Here is a 19,208-nt window from a genome sequence, read left to right on the forward strand (position 1 = left end):
CACACTGTCCACACACAGCTATTAAAGGATGGAAGAACAGGTAGAGTGACTGAGATGTGCCCTAAGTGGAAGATACACACTGATTTTGAAGACTTGTTATAAAAAGATGTATACGGTCTTTTAGACTGACCCTTTAGACCTATGAATTATTGTACAAGTCTTCATATTTTGCATGCATTAGGTTATAATAAAGTATATTGTGAAAATTAAATACTTTTTATATATGCATATGTGTGTGTCTGTATATGTATGTACAGGTGTGTGTGTGTGTGTGTGTGTGTGTGTGTGTGTGTGTGTGTATGTATGTGTGTGTGTGTGCTTGTGGATGCCAGAAATTGATGATGGGTATCTGTTAACCACTCTCTCCACCTTTAAAATGTTGAAAAAGTATCTCTCACTTGAACTCAGAGCTTTCCAGTTCAGTTAATCTAACTATCCAGCTTGCTCTGGGAACCCCCTATTTCTGCCTTTTAAGTGATGGCTGAGTTTACAGCTGGGCCACCACGCTCGCCCAGCATTTGCATAGATGCAGGAACTCTGAGCTCTGGTCCTCAAGCTTGTGAGGAAATCATTTTACCTGCTGAACCATCTCCCCAACCCCATCAAAATTAATTTTGCGCACTCCTTTTCACTTTAACGAGGTGGCTAGAACACTCCAAATCCTGTCTATGGCTCCTACTGTGTTTCCAATGGGCCAGAGTTGCTCTGAATTCTCATCTCTGCGCAGACTCTGATATTATGAACTGACTTCACTGTCCTGCCAAATTAGTCAGCTTTAGTCAAGTGAGCAAAGGATGCGTTCTGGTTGCAAAGACAGTCTATGGCAAAGGCAGAGGCTGAGCATACCTCAAAGGCCGAGCATCATGGGAGGCTTTGAAAAATCAGGAAAAACTTTAAAGAGCACAAAGGCTGGACACTGGATACTGGACACAGAAAACCAGGGCTCATCAAACAATACGGGTGGACATTGTCAGGAAATTGAAATGAATGATAAGTCCATAAAGGTTTCCTCAAAGTCTTGAGACTCTGCTGCACGGTAACCAAAACCCCAGGGCTAAGATCTGAGATACCACCCCCCCTGCAGAGCCCCCAGTGAACTGCATCACATGGCCCTGGTGCAGGTAAGTAAACCAGACAATGCCACTTTCCTTTAGGTCTCTGAGTCTGCTCAGAGCTGGAATAGTTAGCCTCTCCATGGGGATTCTGGGAAATACCGGCTGCCAGGAATACCACACGCTTTGTCCAGGCCACCTACCCCCAGGAACGGTGGTCTAATATCTGCCTCCTGTTCGTTCATTTCTCCATTCAGAGCCACTGAGGTTTAAAAAAGCTAGGCTCTTAGACTCAGCTTGTAAGGGCAGTCCTCACCTGCTCCTCCCTCAAGGTCTCATTTCCAGGCCCAGGAGACTCACAGGCCTTCTCCTCACACCCGTTTTCCAGTCCCTCTGCTTCCGGACCCTTGCTTTCTTCCTGACCCTGTCTTTTCTGGCCCGCAAACTGCCCTCTTTAGGACCTGATCACTTCCTCCAGGCTTCCGGAAGCCTTCCCTGGGGAGCTGTTTGTGCTCCTTCTGCAGTGGCAGGCACCCCATATTGCTTTGTTCACACCCTCTTACAGCCCAGATTGTAAGAGGGCTGCATGTCTATCTCTCCAGCTAAGCTGTGAACTTCTCCATTGTTCAGAGACAATGAAGCTACCCTTAATCTGCAGTGTTAGAAAAGATCCGAGAGCTTAGCAGCGCCTGCCTCGGGGCTGCAGTTCCTGTCAACTTGCTCTGCTGAGAAGGATAACATTCCCCTGAGCACATTTTTGCCAAAGCTCAAGAATCAAGCCACAGAGGTCATTATCAAGAGCAAGGCCTTTTAGGTCATGCAGCCCCAGGTCCCAGTTTTTAACTCTACCACCTCAAGGTTGGTGATCTTGACTAAATCATGTCACCTCACTGGATCCCCTCTGTCTGCAAAATGTGACCGAGGTTCGTCACAGTGGTCAGGTAGATAATGTGAGGTAGTGTGTACAAAAGGTTTCTCTGGGATCTAAGCTAAAAGTGCTCATTAAATCCTAGGTATTATTTAAATGATGGAGATCCCCACCGCAAAGCCACAGGAGCACAGAAGGTGTCTCAGGAGGTGACTAGCAGTCTCTAGCTTCGTCCCACTCCCAGAGCATCACCAGCTCTGGTGGCCCAGGCCTGAAATCCAGCCACTCAGGAGGCAGAGAGGCAGGACTACTGAAAGTTAGAGGCCAGACTGGGTAACATAGTGAGACACTGCTTCAAAGTAAAAAGTAAAGAGATGGGCTAGTGCAGTAGAGAAACTGATGACATGGCATGACTGCTCCGTGATGTGGTTAAGGCTTTCACTATAGACAGCAGAGAAAGCAGAGAGAGAAAGACGAATGAACACAGCCAACAGACTGGACATGGCCAGAGTCAGAAGCAGAACAGCAGGAAAGAGAGAGAGAGAGAGAGAGAGAGAGAGAGAGAGAGAGAGAGAGAGAGAGAGAAGAGAGACAGAGACAGAGACACAGAGAGAGACTGTGAGTAAGAGACAGTTAATAGCAGGTCATAAGAAGGATGAGTAGCTGGGAGGAGGGAAGGGCCAGGTGCCTGGCATGGAGGTTTTGATACACAGCCATACATACATGTCAATGAAGCCATATGTCCCTTCTACCAGAGCTAAGGAAAAGGACCCCTTTTGGTAGCTGTAAACTGGTTTCATGAATTCCTGGGGAATGCTAGCTTTTCTCTAACCACCAGAAGTCCTCCTATAGCCCAGGTTTGAGCTCAGTTCTAGGTATTTGGACATCCTGTGAGACTCAGCAAGAACTGTGTGAGTTCCTACTACGTGCTAGTCATTGGCGATAAATAGAACACACGTCCCTGCTCTGCACCAGGCAGGGAGCCCGTCTCTGAGTGAAGAAAGGGCCACGAATTGAATTACTGGTGACAAAATAGAAGCCATCTCCAGCTGAAAGGAACCACAGGCTCCTGGGCCACCTGCTCCAGAATGGTCAGCAAACAGCCACGAAGGAAGCACACACACTGTTCATAGTGTGACTTTCCCCCTTTCTGTCCCTCGGTGTCCTCATGCAACCTCCACAGAGCATGGGCTCAAGTTCATGCTTGGGAAGCAAAATTTGAAAGAACCATCACCTCTGTTTTTTTTTATGTCAAGAATAGCTTCTTATTTAAAGCAACTATATATGGGTATGTTCAAAGGAAAAAAAGACTTTCATCACATGGTCATTCTCAGAAAATTCCAGATTTTGACACGCTGCCATTTGTACAAACCATACCCTATGATTTTAAAATCTGAATCATATGTAAGCTCTTCCTCCGCCACCTGAAAAGCCCCAACACACATACAACCCACAATTATGTGGTCAGCATCATCGCTGAGCCATTGGAAGCTGTGATGCAAATACACACCACCAGCATGGCCAGGCCTTTGCACATTTGCAAAAGTCATTTCAGTAAGATGAAAATTGTGTATCTGAGCATCCTGAAGCCCAAACTCTACAATTACTTTCACGCTCACTACGTACAACACAACAGAGGATTTTTTTATGGTATCAGTAATTTTTCAATAAGTACTGTGGTATGGGCTAAGGACATAGTTCAATCAGTGGACTGTTTACCCAGCATGCACAGGACCTTGGATTCTATCTCTAACACCATATAAACTGGGCCTGGAGGCATACTTGTATAATCCCAGTCTTTAAGAGGTGGAGGCAGGAGAATCAAAAATTCAAGGTTATCCTCAGCTATCCAGGCCAGCCTGAAATGCGTGCAACCCTAAAGAAAGGGGGTAGGGGGAAAATCACAGGAACAGTACAACAAAATCTGCAGAAGATCTTCCCATAAGCCACTAGTTTCTTCCTGAGCCAGAAAGGCAGGTAATCAAGGGAAAGGGGAATGGGTAACTTTGGTTCCAGGGTCTACACAGGTCCCATGAGGTGCCTCTCGTGTCCCAACCCCAAAGAGTCTCACATCCCAGCAGAGTCCCAAGTGCCCTCGGCATCCACACAGCATTGCTTGATCCTTCTTGGCCTAGGGGGAGGCAAGTAAAATACTTCCTGTACTAGCTGGTTTTGTGTGTCAACTTGACACAAGCTAGCGTCATCAGAGAGGAAGAAACCTCAGTTAAGGAAATGCTTCCATGAGATCCCCTGTGGGCATTTTCTCAACTGGTGATCAATGAGGGGGAGGGGGGAGCCCATTGTGAGTGGTGCCGTCCCTGGGCAGGTGGTCCTGGCTTCTATAAGAAAGGAGGCTGAGCAAACCCTATCAAGCAAGCCAGTAAGCAGCACCCCTCCATGGTCTCTATGTCAGTGCCTGCCTCCAGGTTCCAGCCCTGTTTTACGTTCCTGTCCTGACTTCCTCCAATGATGAACTATGACCTGGAAGTATAAGTCAAATAAACCCTTTCCACCCCAACTTGCATTTTGGTCATGATCTTTTGCTGAAGCAATAGCAACCCTAGGATACTTATTTGCCTTAGGTATAAAATAGAGTACAAACAAGCAAAACATCAGGAGGAACAGGAAGCTCAGTCATTAACATATAAATGATGATGTAATCCCACATTTAAAAATTCAGTCTAAAAAGGATAGGGTAGGTACAATGGATTATCCTCCCTCTTTGCCTCTGGTTTAAATGCTTCCTAGTGTGAGATGAATGGCTGTATCATCACTCAGATGAGCCATGTGCATGAGTCGGAGCTGAGAGGAATGTGTGACCTCACTCAGGGCTGAGCAATGGGAGAGTCATGCAGCATTTTGCTGAGTAACATGGAAATGGATCGAAAATGTATGGATTAAATTCCTCTGAAAACAACATGACTTTTCAAGGGAAGGAAAGAAAAGTACTTAGCAGCGGCGTCTGAGGTTTTATGAACCCAATCCTTTGGAAAATGAGCACATGAGCAAATTACTCCATGCCTGCCATCCAGCTTTGAAATGTGCTTGTCACAAACCACCAGCTTGTTTAAAAATATTTTTTTTAACGGCTCACTCAAGCTTGCTCCCTGCACACTCCTTTGGAGGCTGATCTCCCCGGCATTCACTAAAGGAAGAACAGCTGTGTCCCACCACACAGTAAAAGAGGTCAGGAACAAGTGTCCCACCAGACAGCGTGACAAGTGTCTTCTACAAAGAGACAGGCAATGGGGCAGTGAGACGGCTCAGCTGGGAAAGCACTTGCTGCCGAAGCACGAGGACTTGAATTTGGTCTCCAGGAATAGTGGCATGTCCCTGTCACCCCAGCTCTGGAGTGGCACGGAGAAGAGGATCTCTAAAATTCCCTGGCCAATTAACAGTTGAAATTGTGAGATCCAGGCTCACTGAGAGGTGTTTTCTCAAAACAATTTCACATAGAACAACTGAGGAAGATGTTGTCCTCTGGCTTCTACATGCATGCACAAACAAGTAAGCACACACACACACACACACACACACACACACACACACACACACACACATACACACTGCACATGTGCATACACACATGTTGTTGTTGTTTTGTTTTTGATAAAGAAGGCAGGACAGTGATGCTTTGAGCTAAAAGCTGAAAAGAAGCACCACGCGGGACTACCTCTGTCACCCATCCGTGTTCTCCAGTCCTACCTACAGATAGCGTGACCACCTGGGAAGGCAGAGGGAAGAAGAGCTGAAGTTAGGTGATAGCGAAGCAGCATCTTCTAGAACTTTCTCTGGGATGGCTCAGGCTTGCCACCAGCTAGTCTTCCACCCAGCCCCTAGGGCTGAAAGACCTGGGTCCAGTGGTCACCTCTGTCAAGACACCAGGGCAATGCAGGGACTACTCTGAGTACAGCCCAAGGAAGGGGGAGAGAGTAAGACTCAATGCTTCGGGAACCAGTCTTTGTGCAGGGTTCCAGTTGCTGTGGCAACGTGGGATGAAGGCCAGATGCTTGCTGCCCCAGAGAGTAGAGTCACCTATCAGCCTTATTCTCCAGCCTTCTCTGAAATTGTCCAAATGACAGAGGGAACCTCAGGCAACCACAGATGCCCGGCCTGGTGGAACCTGTGTACCAGTGTGCTGCTTGCTTCTGCCAGGGCTCTTGATATACCCAGCAGGTTCTTCTGAAGGCAGGGTGTCTTCTAAGTTCTCTTAGACTTGCTTTCACCATCTTAAATAATTTATATGGTTATGTTGGAAGAGCTGGTACCAGTCCCAGAAGTGGCTTTCCAGATCCCTGTTAAATGACTGGGACCATTCATTAGAGATGGGGAGAATCTGTTCAAATGGTGTCTCACTCAGGGTATCAATTTTCTCCTTAAGAGAGAGTTTTGCAGGAGGCTCACAAGAACCACGCCTTACTACCTTGGTAGCAAAACTCTTCCATATCTACCTATCGGCCTTGTCTCTCCTTGGCAGACTCCTCCTTCAAAAACACTTAGATTCAAATAGGGCTACCTTTCATTAATGAAGAGACCCAAGATCCTCTGTAGACTGCGTCAGCATTTTACATCCAGGAAATAAACTAATTTTTTTCATTACCAGCTTTTATAACATATGAAAGTCTTAGGTTTAAGACTGGTTGACAGGCTTGAAAATAAATAGCCTATTTTTGCAGCTAGCTCACAGCTGTATTGCTTCCTCCCATGGTGAACTCATCAGGAGTTTTCTCTCTGTCAGAGAGCCTTTGCCAACAGCAACCCTTATCCTTTGTATTCTTTAAGTTATCATGCGCAAAATAACTCTGGTCTTTTTTTTTTTTTTTTGAAAATTGATGACTCGCACCATTATATAAGAAAACAGCAAGACATGAAAATAGTTAAAAGACACAGCAAGATATAGTGAAAGTGAGATAACACCATTAGTATGGCTGCCTGGAGCAAAACAAAAAGACCCCAGACAAAGGCTTTTCAACTGTGTGCCTGGGAACCCAGAGGATCTTCGGAACCTCTTATGGGCCTCAAGACAAACACTGCTACCCTCCTAGCCATAGATACTTTTTATCTGGTTAGTGAATGGGACTCAGTCAGATTTTATAGGAATAAAACATTTTATAATCAAAGTCCTTTTTTTAAACCTCTAGTCTAGGAGACAAAAGGTCCCCCCAAAATAAGCCTGTTTGGCAGGCTTATTCTTCTTCATGGTGTAGCCCGAGGTGTGAGCATGCCAGGGATCCTGTGTCCCTGAGTCAGATATGCACCTGAGAGGGGCAAGAAGTGAGCTGTTGTTGTTTCTGGACTTTTCTCTGTGCCCTTCTCTCTGTGTGGAATGTTTCTGAGCTTCCCTCTCAGAATCTCATCATTACTTAAATTAAAAAAAAGAAAAGAAAAGAAAAAAAAACCACTTGGGAGGCAGAATCAGGTGAATCTCTGAGTTCAAAGCCAGCCCCATCTACAGAGTGAGTTCCAGGACAGCCCGGGCTGCACAGAGAAACTTTGTCACAAGAAAAAAAATTCCTGTTAATCCTTTGAAGCTTCCTGGTTTCACCTCCAGCTGAGTCAATGGCTCCTCTCTTCCCCCAGTTGGTCCTAACCTCCGCCCTGTGACCCATCTATCCTGGATCCCTCAATCTGTGGAACAGCTTCTGACTTGAGGTTTATCCTCCCTCTAGACTGCTGACTCCTTGAGACCTTGGACCAAGTCTTCAACTCTATTCTCCAGAAGCTGCAGGGATGGGAGACGGAAGAAGCCAGACAATCGGGGTTTAAATTTCACTTTCATGTTTTTTTTTAAAATGTAATCTTTTAGAGTCGAGAAAAGATGTTTAACTGTAAACATGCATTCTCACTGTCTGGAACCAGAGTTAGATGAAATTCCTCGAGTGATCTCTTAATGCCACCAAAATTGCATTCGAATGCTCCTGCCAGGCAAAGATAAATTGCCATTTACACAATAATCTTGCACTTAAAAGTAATTGGGTCCGGAGAGTTTGGGGAAATTTATTATGACAGGGAAAAGGGGTTCAAGATATTTAGTCAGCTGATAAGACAGCTTAGGAATGACCATAATTATCTCTGGGAATCTGAAAGGTTTTTGTAAGGTCACTAAGAGGTCATGGGCCAACTTGACTCCATCTACTTGGACATTAGAAATTGACTTAAATGACACAAAAATGGGTTAGTGCGAATCACAGAAAGTCAAGAACCATGAGCTTGTTAGACTCGCAGACCTCCCAAGCCCAGCCGTCACGTGCCAAGCCAGAAGTGCTGCTTCCTCAAGTCTCCTTGTAGCTTATTTACATGTTCAGGCTCAGGGCACCCTCTAATGCAAGGAGGGAAGAAATCAGAAGATGGGGAAGAGCCAAGCACCCTGCCCAAGATCTGCCAGCCAGGCCAGGCAGGGAGCAGGATGGCAAGGGCCATCACCTTCCCTTCAATCTCCAAGGGATGTTCCAGGGGCCTCTGTCTTTCCTGAGATGTACAGCCACATGAAAGGCAGTCTGAGTCCTACCTTCATGTTCGCTATAATGTCTTCAGCCACACTCCCTACAGCTATAAAGACTTATGCCAACAGCACAAACCCCTCAGCTCAAAGCAGGCCAGCTGTGCAGTAAGTAGGCTTCTACCTGGAAACGGAAGAGACAGAGGTCTGCCGTTGACACTGTGCATGGCAAAGCCACCAGCCTCTGGTCATGACTTCTCTGAAATAGAAACCGCCCGATGGCTAAGTTCCTCAACAGATGGGGGGCGGGGGGGAACCGCACAGCTCTTTCCAAAGCAGTTGTTTCAAGCACTTTAAAGTTGTGCATAATCCTGTGGTCTCCCTGCCCTTACAGAGATTCAAAGTGAATCCTTAGTGAGTTCCCAAGGCAAAGAGCCAATGTTGTCTTGTGTGGAAGAGAGAGAGAAAGAAAGAGAGAGATTCTTGTCCAAAGGACCTCTCCCTTGCAGGACTGAGAAGGGAAGGCCATATTAGCTTCCTGGAGCCAAGCAGAGTCTGGGGATAAGCCCTGGAAAATAACCAGTATAGGAAAACGCTCCTCTTACTCTGGGTGGGTAAGTGTGTTTCCTGGCACCAAGGGACTAAGGAGCAGCATAATGTATATTTGATGATATTTCTAGGCAAGCAGCCTCCCTGCCAGAGACGGAGGCTAGAACAAAGCCTGGCACTGGGGCCGACAGAAGATAAAGGGAAAACTGTGGAACCTGCCAGAGAGGCCAGGACGGTCCCGAGGGAATGGCTAGACAGCAAGGTGCGGAGACTAATAAAAGTCACCGTGACAGCCTCCATCCTATTCAAATCTACAAAGTTCCTGCAAGTAAGGCTTTGGGAGAGAAGAGAATCATGTTGAGCAGCTGACAAAACACCAGAAAGAAACACATGGCCTTGAGAATTTCCCCAGTACCTACTCCCAACCGCTGCCCACCCAGCCAAAGGCAAGCCAGCCTTGTAGTCTTGTAAATCTCCATTCAAAGGAGACTGAAGCTGGCCCCACAGTGATGAAAACCAGAAAAGACAGCTGACACATTACTCTGATAGGATCAAACATCTGTGTATTTGCCACCCTGCACAAAGATACATGTCACCCAGACTGTGACAGTTACGGAATCTTGTGGATGAAGCTCACAGACATAACTTTGTTCCCTTTGGGAAGCCAACCTCCATGCAAGCATGTGTCTTTTGAGCTATAGATAAAATGCGAAGTGCACTTAATCCACATGATGGTGCTGATCTGCCAACACCACAGGGGACTCACAGGGGTCACTCATGCCGCAGGCTTCAAAGGAGCCAATGAGAATAACTAGAGTTCCCTTTCCCACCAAATGCCACCTTTGCCATCTGATCTGTCTGTCCCGGAGACAGACTCAGACACGGCTGCCACAGACAGAATCCTGCAGAACCAAAGATGAGTTCCTCTCTCCCACCCTTGCCCCTTCCTCCCCTCATTGGCCTTGCTTCCCGAGAGTGCTCTGTAGTTTAGTCATTTTCTTACCTAGAAGCCACAGGGACACTGGAGACTGGGCTCGATAGCACCACAAGAAGACATCCCAGACTTCAGGGTGAGCTGGGCACATAAGTCCTTCTGTTGTAGTCACATCATCAGTGGATGAAGGTCACAGAAAGGCTCCCAGCATCTGCGGGATGCTCCTGATCTCCATTCCTCTCAAGTGGAGGAAACAGAGGTTCTTTCTGATCTATTAAGAGAGGGAATGAAGGAAAATCTGAGCACCCATGAATGAGAAACTGGCAGAAATAGGCATATGTGTATACACACTTTGGGGGGAAAGATCTAATTACAATACAATACTGTATGCTTAGGTCTCCATCATCTGAATTTCTGCGGTGTGCCATGTGCTAACAGTTTCTACCAGATAAAACCCCAATATGCAGAACTCAAAGGGATCTCCAAATCCAGTGAGGACCAAAATATCATGAGCCAAGAGTCTTGACCAGGTTGTCATGTTCAAGCAAAATTCAAGCATGAGAGAACATGCACAGCATGACTACTCTGTGTCTGATAAGGCCAAAATCTTTCCTCAGCAGCTAACCTGAACTGTCTAGAAACAAAGCCTTGGAGGCCCTCCCTGGCCTCACCCCAAGGGTGCTATGCCTCAGAAGGCAGTGGGGCTCCTTGGCTGATCATGTGAGCAAAGGATCAGGAAGAAATGACCATCTAGATGACTGGTCTCAGCCTTCCTAATGCTGCAACCCTTTCATATAGTTCCTCATGTTATGGTGACCCTGACCATAAACTTATTTTCATTGATACTACATAACTGTAATTTTGTTACTGTTATGAGAACTGCAGGTCTAGCTCAAAGGGCTGAAATGAAGTGCTGCAAATGACTTACTTCTTCTTCGTCTTCTTCTTAAAAACAGTATTTCCTCCAATTGGTACAGGTGGGGAAACAGTGAATGGGTTTGATTCTTGTAAAAAAAAATGCCTTCCAATTCTTTTTCTGCAGCACTCTTACCAATTCTGTCAGTCAGTGAGTTGTCAAATGTGGAGAAAATGGCGATGGAATCACTCCCAAGCAGTTGCTGCATTAAGAAAGAGGACACGGGGCTGGTAAATATAGTTCAGAAAGATGCACGGCACTGTGAAATACACCTGTAGTCAGTACCATTTTAGCAGAGTTCTCTGTGTGCAGCTCTGGACTTTTACACTGGTAATTTTCCTAGCCACTCCTGATAGATTCCACCTGTTCCCACTTATAGGCGAGTAAACAGGTGTAAGTTTAGTTGACTTTTCCCAAAGTCAGGCATATCTTTCTCTCTTTCTCTCTCCTCATTCCCTCCCTCTTTTAAAAATAATTTATTATACATATGCTTCAATCACAAGCAGAAAAGACCTTCTGAGTTCTTGTAATTTTTAAAATAAAGGAACACACGCTTCTGTATTTAGGTATAGGTGGTGCTGTCAAGAAGAGTCCAGCCAATAGCATTTCCTACCAGAAGAAGAAAATAATCCCCCACTCCATTGCCATGCAATCAGTTTGAACAATCACCCGCTGGGCTAAATGGAGCCTTTGGAAGCTACCTCAGGAGTCCTGCCTTAGAGGACACTATAGGATCAGAAAGAGGATAGCTGTCTTTGCACACCCACTCAGACACTTTCCTAGTATTTTTCTCTTTTGTGGTTTCTTCTCCATTCTGTCATAAACTTTGAAACTAAAGTACTGATTCATTACCATATTTATTAAAGTGTTTAATTTTTTTTAAAAATTGGCCTCATGCCCTGCACTGAAAACAGTTTAGTTCTGTAGCCAATTACATATATCTCACCTTTATCTCACTGTCTGTGTCATATAACAGAAGTTGTACACCTATCACACTTCTGAGGGATCTCCATGGTACCATACAAAAATAAAAGAACTCCCCAGTAATAACAATGGGGTTACACAGAAAAAGATGCAAGCTCTGCTGGGACCTGGTAGAAAACTAAGGCAGAGTAAGCTCCCTCCTGAGAGGTTAGTGCCTCCAGAAAGACCTAGGTCCTTGTGACTGTCGGTCCCCCTTTACCTTCCCAATGTCTCAACACCTGAATCAATGAGGGAGGCGCCTGACAGCTCCAGACTCAGGGCCACAGGCCCCGAGTGGCGGAAGTAGCTGGGAGCTGTCCATGGTGGCGCGGAGCCTGGGCACGCAGAGCAGTCTGCTCCCCGCCCGCCCGTCCGCGGGTGCACCTGGGGTCCCTCCCTAGACCGCGGTGACGGAGGCGACTCCCTGGCTCACCGGTCTCCTAGACCGGGCTTCAGCCAGGTCGTGGCTCTCACATCAAAAGCTTGGCTTTAAAGAGGAGTTCTTACCTGTGGGCAGAGTTGATTGCTTGGAGCAAGACTGGGATCTTAGACTGGGTGCGAGCGGAATGCCCGTCTCTTGGAGAACACCGGTGTACTGCCCTTCTTGTCCAGAGCACATGCGTTCTCTCGGATCCATTATGGAACAACACCGGACCTCGTTCCCACAGCGGCGAACTGGAGAACCGTGCGCGGCTCAGGCTTGCGCCCTGCCGAGACCTTGGTTTTTCTGTTAATCTAGCACAACCTTTCTTGCAGATGATGGCGGTTGTCAGGGGCCACCAAATGTTCCTGCATCGCTGCCAGGCTTGGTGTTTGTTTAAATATCAGCAGGAACCACCGAGGTCGTCTAACATCATAGCATCTCCTTCCGCTCTGTGCCAGCGCATCGCTGGGACGGCAGAGGCAGTCTAGGGAACCCAGGAGACCTTGCCAAAGTGGGAGCGACAAGGTGCAGACTTGCGATGCCCACTAGCCACAGGGTAAGCGCGCTCACTGCATTGGGCTCCTTCCGAGACCTGCCTAGGGGCCATCTCCTTTCGGTGAGACAGTGTTTGTGTGAACATCTGGTGCTATTTAAGGGGCACAAGCTAAGCAAAGCAGAGATCTGCCTCTCGTCGAATGCATTCACAGACATTGGTATCCCCAACACCTGCCGCCCGTAAAGATCTCAGAGACAGAGAACCGTGACGGGGGCGTGTGCCCACCAGTACACGCATGGACAGGCAAGCAGGCAGACAGGCAGACAGAAAGGCAGGCAGACAGACAGACATCATAGAACAAGCTGGACAATCAGACTGATGGAGAGCAACGTTCTCCCCAAACAAGAGGAAGGCACAGGATTCCGTCTATCCTCTCCTCTCCAAGGCTGAATCCATGCAGCCCTGGAAACCTCTTACCTCAGGTTGACGACCCAGACACGCCTCGAGGACCTGGAGTGCAGCATCCTGGAGTCTGGTATCTGATCCCAAGCGTTGAGCTCTTGAGCGTGAGCAAGCTCACGGGAAGTGGGATGCAGATTCGGGTCTCTCTCGGCACCGTGCGCCCCCCAGCACCAGCCCACTGCCACTCTACGTAGTAGCAAGCGCTTCTCGCTCTTCGCTCGGCTCCGCGCGCTCACTGGCTTACTAACTAGCTCAGAGCTGCCAGCCCAAGCCACCGCTTTTTATAGCCGCCTTCCGGGGCTGGCTCCTCCCCACCAGAGCCCCCGGCGCCCGCACTCTACCCGCCCCCCCCCCCCGCCCCACCTCCCACCCCCACCCTGTCTCAGGGCAGCGTCCTCCCACTCACCGAGGTGGGCGGCCTGCGGGGCCGGACCCGGGCGGGCTCTGGCGGCCGCTCCGGGAGCCGCAGACCGGAGCCCGAGAGCCTCCGTCGGGACATGCCGAGGCCACCAGGTGAGGGCGCTGGAGCCCAGGACGAGCGAGGCGGACCTCCGAGGGTTGTTAGCGATGGAAGCGCGGCTTGCACCCTGTGGCCTCCCCAAGGGGCGGGCGGGCAGGAGAAGAGAAAAGCCTACGACTTTCACAGAGTCGCTACCACTCAACATTAAGCTGTTAGATCTCAAATCCCTCCTCCTTTTGTAAACGAGCATAGCAACAGAATCCAGGATCTCATTTGGTTTGGGGATTCTCGGAGGGGGACCTTGGTTTAAAAGTGGGTTCATTGGTAGGGAGATGCTTTAGTCGCTAAGATGCTTACAGGATTGAAAAACAGAGTTCAGTTCCCAGAATCTACATAAAAAAGCCTTTGGGTGATGGTCCTGGTTTGTAAACCTGGCGCTGGAGAGGTGGAGACAGGTGGGTCATTGGGGCTTGCTGGCCAGCCAACCTGTTCGGCTTGGCTAGTTCCAAGTAAAAGAGAGACACCATGTCCGGAAAAACAAATAAATACATGCCAGGTAGCTTGACCTCTGCCCCAGGACACACGCGCGCCCCAAAATAAAGGACAGTAGAGTTACTTCACACACGCCAGTTTTCTGCACATGCTAGTTACTTGACTGTGAACAAAGAACTTCACCAATAGGCTCCAAGAGCCTGGGGGAGAATTTCACTGAGATTTTATGGATATTAATTCCTAGCAAACGCTTGCTATCCTACATTCCGGGTGGTAGGACGCTCAACCTGTGCGCTCAGACAGGCCAACGGTCTCAAGGTCAAAACAAAAAGGCGCCCTCAGTGCCACAGGAATAAGCCCACAGAGAGCATCCTGCATCTCTTCAACACAGGTGTCCCAAGTGCCAGCTACTCACCTGCTCTGAGCCTAGCAAGGGGCAGGTGGGTGCTGGGGATTTTCTTTCCATTTCGTTTTCATTCAAAGATGAGGGCTTGGATGGCAATTCTATGCCCTTTCCCTCTGGGAGCTTGTTACTCACCTCCCTCCTCTGGCTAATGGGAGTGCCCAAATATACATTTCTTTCTTCCTGCCTGCCAATGTTCTGTGAGCACTACTGTGCAGGAGCATCTTCATTCTAGGCAGTGTCCATCGGTTTTAGGAATCCAAGTCTAGGCTTTGGGGCCCGTCTATGGCAGGTAGAGACTTTGGAAGCCCTTGTCTAGGTCCCCTGGGCAGAAGCCTTTGGGCAAAACATTCCACCTCCAAATCTTTTCTAGAGAGCTGGAAATAACGATCAAGAATCTGTTTGTCCTTGGCATCCAAGTACACCGTGCACTGGGTCCCGTGGCAGGCTACCTTTCTAGCAGAGTGGAACTGGAAGCCACCTCCTTGTAACGCACCCAACCAGTCCTCCCACTGAGCACTCACTGCATTCCTTTCTCAAAGAACCCATCCCCCAGGCCCGCAAACACTGGGGCATGGGCTGAGTAAGGGAGTATTGTGCTCTGCAGAGGAAGGTGTGTTGAATCACACCTCCCTGGGGTCCTTCTCCCTCTCCAGCCAGTGGGGCACAAACGGGGGAGGGGAGGGGAGGGGAGGGGGGTCACAAAGCAAGAAAAGAGCTCGTCTCCACAGGCCTCCGGAGATGAGGAGCAGCGGTCTCCGGGTGAAGGCGGGGCTCTGGAGGAGTGTCTTGCTGAGTGCTTTGTCATGCTTTCTCCAAGGTGCGGAGTGCCCAGCTCATTCCTTTGGTATCCAGTCTTCTTTATCATTGGCCAAGGCCTGGGGTGGAGGAAACAGTGCTGATGAATTACAGGCAGGCTCCATATGTCTAAAACCAGATTTTCCAGCCACACCCACTCAGCACTTCTACTCAGTCCTCTGTGACAGACAGGGTATGATGGGTAACTCTTTTGGGGCGAATACTGGCGACATGAACCTGATGGATTTCCTATCTACACTTCTCTAAATCTAAGGACTTATAAATGCAGGGATGGGGCTAGTTACAAAACGACCTGTGAGCGTTTTAGTTCTTGCAAGGGTCCCCAGAGGAAAGAGGGGTGCTCTTGGCTCGGGGTGTGGAGTCACACCCAGCCCCCACACCCTGTGCTGAGTTCCCAGCACCTTCCTGGGGTATTCAGGACCTAGACCTCATCCTGTGTGATGTGATACCCTGCTTGCCTTCTGCTCCATAAACTGCCTGAGTCTGGCAGTTTCCATCAGCCAGCCAGCCAGCCAGCCATATTCTACATCTGACCCTTAAAACGGTGGTCACCTCACTCCACCAACTGACCACCAAAGCTACCCACAAGCCAGGTGTGAAGTTTGAAGGGCTTGCCACACCTGTAGCTCCATTCTCTAAGCCTGTAGCCCTGACTTCCTGGGATTTCCCTGGATCTTCTATAGGGACTGAGAAAGCAATTAGAAAGGAGAAGCAGGAAGAGGCTGGGTGAGTTGAATTTAGACCTCAAGAGACAAGAAAAGCAAAGCATAATACATATATTCCAGAGCCTGAAAAGCTCATGGAGGGGAGGGAGGAGGGGAGCACATTTAAATCTCACCAACAGGGGTCGCCCTTGGACACAGAGCCTGAAGCCAGCATTTTAAAAAAAGGAAATCCTGAGGTCTGCATCCTAAAGCCAGGTTTCTAGCACTTGGAGCTTTTAGCTTCCTCTTTTGTTGGAGGCAAATGAGCTTGACCAGTAGAGAGAGATGAAAAATAAATAAATAAATAAATAAAACTTCACCAATGTTCCTGAAGAGGGCATGTCTGACAGGAACTTGGCACAGGAAGTCCTAGGACTCAGGTGAACCTCTCAGGAGCTGTTTAAGTGATCTCTCTACCTTTCTCCAGAGAGAAAGACATGTATAAAAAATACATGTAAGCTTACATGTGTGCTTTCCCATCATTTATTTTTCCTAATTGAAAAATATTCTATGTGTTCCTTACTTTCAAAAAAAAAAAAAAGATTCAGAAAATGAACACAGGGGGAGGAGCATCACCTAGCTTCCAGTACAATATACCGATGAGTTTACAATGTAGAAAGTTACAGTGTACAAAGACTTTTTTTTTTAAAGCCAGACACAATAGCTCATGTCTGTAATTCAGATTAGCAGGTGAAGGAACGAGAATCTGGAGCTCAGGCGTTCTCAGCTGCGTGTTGTTAGGTTGTGGACACACGCTTGGTTATCTGAGAGCAAGAAACCTGAATTGAGAAAATATCTATCTTGCCAGGCATGGTGTCGCACGCCTTTAATCCCAGCACTCGGGAGGCAGAGGCAGGTGGGTCGCTGTGAGTTCGAGGCTACCCTGGTCTACAAAGTGAGTTCAGGACAGCCAGGGCTACACAGAGAAACTCTGTCTTGAAAAACCAAACCAAAGAGAGAGAGAGAGAGAGAGAGAGAGAGAGAGAGAGAGAGGGAGAATACCTATTTCACTGGCCTGTAGGCAAGTCTGTGGAGCATCTTCCTGATTAATGATTTATGTGGGAGGGTCCAGCCCACTGTGGGTGGTACCATCCCCCTGGCAAGTAGTCCTGGGGTGTATAAGAAAGCAAACTGAACAAGCCAAGGGAAGCAATCCAGTTAGCAGTGTTCCTCCATGCTGTCTGCTTCAGTTCCTGCTTCTACGTTCCTGCCCTGACTCCCATTCATGATGAACTATGATCAGAACGCTGCTGAGTAAATCCTGTCCTCCCCAAGTTGCTGTTGGATGTGGTCTTTGTCACATCAATAGAACTCTAACTAAAACAGGGAGGCTAAGGCCAGCTTGGACTACGTGAGGCCTTGTCTCAAACAAACAAAACACAAAAGCTTGAAGATAAATTGAAACACAAAGGGGGAAATTGCTTCTAATCAAAGCCATTTCTGTCAGTTTCAGTATGTAGCCAAACATTTGCCTGTGTGCAGAAATTAGGCTGGGAGGTGGCGGCTCACACCTGTAATGCCAGCACTCGGGAGGCAGAGGCAGGTTGAACTCTGTGAGTTCTAAGCCAGCCTGGCCTATATAGCTCAAAATCCTCCTGAACCACAGCATGTGTCCTGGGCTATGTCTCTTCCATGTACTCACCTACCTGCAGTAATTTCTACATCATCCTGCCCAGAGTCCAAGCATAGCTGGTCATGAATGAATGAGCATACGAATAAATGTTTCTTAGAAAGACAATGTGAGCAGGTTGGTGATGGTGCATACCTTTAATCCCAGCATTTAGAAGGCAAAGGCAGGCAGATCCTGAGTTCAGGGACAGCCTGGTCTTCCAAATGAGTTCCAGGACAGGTAGGGCTACACAGAGAAACCCTGTCTCAAACAGGAGAGAGAGAGAGAGAGAGAGAGAGAGAGAGAGAGAGAGAGAGAGAGAGAGAGAGAGAGAGAATATGCATAGAGATGGGTCAGCAGGTAAAGGTACATGCCACCAAGCTTAACAACTTGAACTTGATCCCCAAAATTCATATGGTGGATGGAGAGAACCAACTCCTCAAAGTCATCCTCTGACTTCCACACGCACACTATAACACGTACACACACACACACACACACACACACACACACATACAGAGAGAGAGGGGGGGGGATTTTAAAAAGAGAATACCCAAACACTTGAAAAGATGCTCTACTTTGTCCATTAATAAAGAAATGCAAATTAATTTAGTTAGCAAGAAATGAAAAAATGTGATAGTGCCTTTGCTGGTGCTAGGCAGAGAGGGTGGATCCTCACATTCCTTGTTGACATGAGCCTGTGTCCGTGCAATATGTGAGGACAGTTTGACAAGGCTTTTGAAACGTACATAGCATTTCACTTAGTAATTCCACCTTCAGGAATTTGTCCTACAGATATGATGTGAAAATGATTAATACCAGATTTACACTATAGCCTCATTCCTGTGTGTGTGTGTGTGTGTGTGTGTGTGTATTAGTATGTGTGAGTGCATGCATGCCACAGTGGGTAGAGAGGTCAGAGGACACACTCAGGAATCAGTCCTTTATTTTGTTTCAGACAGAGTCTCCTCTCCTGTGTACTCCAGGCTTTCCTGGTTCACGAGCTCCTCTGGAATCTCCTGCCTCTGCCAGTCAGTCATCTCACTGAAGGAGTCTGGGATGGCAGACCTGCACAGTACTGCAGCTAGCCTTAAGTGTCTTTTGAAGACTCAAACCCAAGTCCTTGTGCTTGCATGACAAGGAAGTGCTGGACTGAGCCATGCCCCAACTCCTGCAGCCCTAGTCATTGTAGCCAAGCAAACAGCTTAATGTTTACAACTGGAGTTTGTTAAGGGTGTTAATCCACAGGATAGAGTATTGTGTAGCTGTTTGGGGGTGGGGGAAGGAGAAGAGGAGTATATGCCTATAATCCCTGCTACTTAGCTAAGGCGGGAGAATTGCAAATTCAAAACCAGCCCAGGCTGAGTGGAAAACCACATCTGGGGGGGGGGGAGCACTAAGGGGGGGTAGGTAAGGAGAGAGAGAGAGAGAGAGAGAGAGAGAGAGAGAGAGAGAGAGAGAGAGAGAGAGAGAACAAAGTACAAAGTATTATTTTTCGTTGCGTTATGTGTGTATATGCACATGGAAGTAGGTACCCACGGAGTTCAGACAGAGATATCAAATTCCTTGGAGTCACAGGGAGTTGGGAACTGCCTAACATGGGTGTGGAACCTAAACT

At 47.8% G+C, this 19,208-nt stretch overlaps 1 protein-coding gene across 1 annotated transcript in view; it reads right to left on the minus strand.

Annotated features, from left to right (window-relative positions):
• CEMIP (cell migration inducing hyaluronidase 1) overlaps positions 1-13,400 on the minus strand; it is a 159,150-nt gene extending 145,750 nt beyond the window's left edge. The window contains exon 1 of the mRNA XM_084773360.1: positions 13,119-13,400. Within this exon, the coding sequence (XP_084629486.1) occupies positions 13,119-13,165 (47 nt within the window). The 5' untranslated portion in view covers positions 13,166-13,400. The remainder of the gene's footprint in view (positions 1-13,118) is intronic.
• Positions 13,401-19,208: the final 5,808 nt, after the last annotated feature.

This window comes from Acomys minous (assembly GCF_964271855.1).
Source record: "Acomys minous genome assembly, chromosome: 2".
Classification (NCBI taxonomy): Eukaryota; Metazoa; Chordata; class Mammalia; order Rodentia; family Muridae; genus Acomys; species Acomys minous.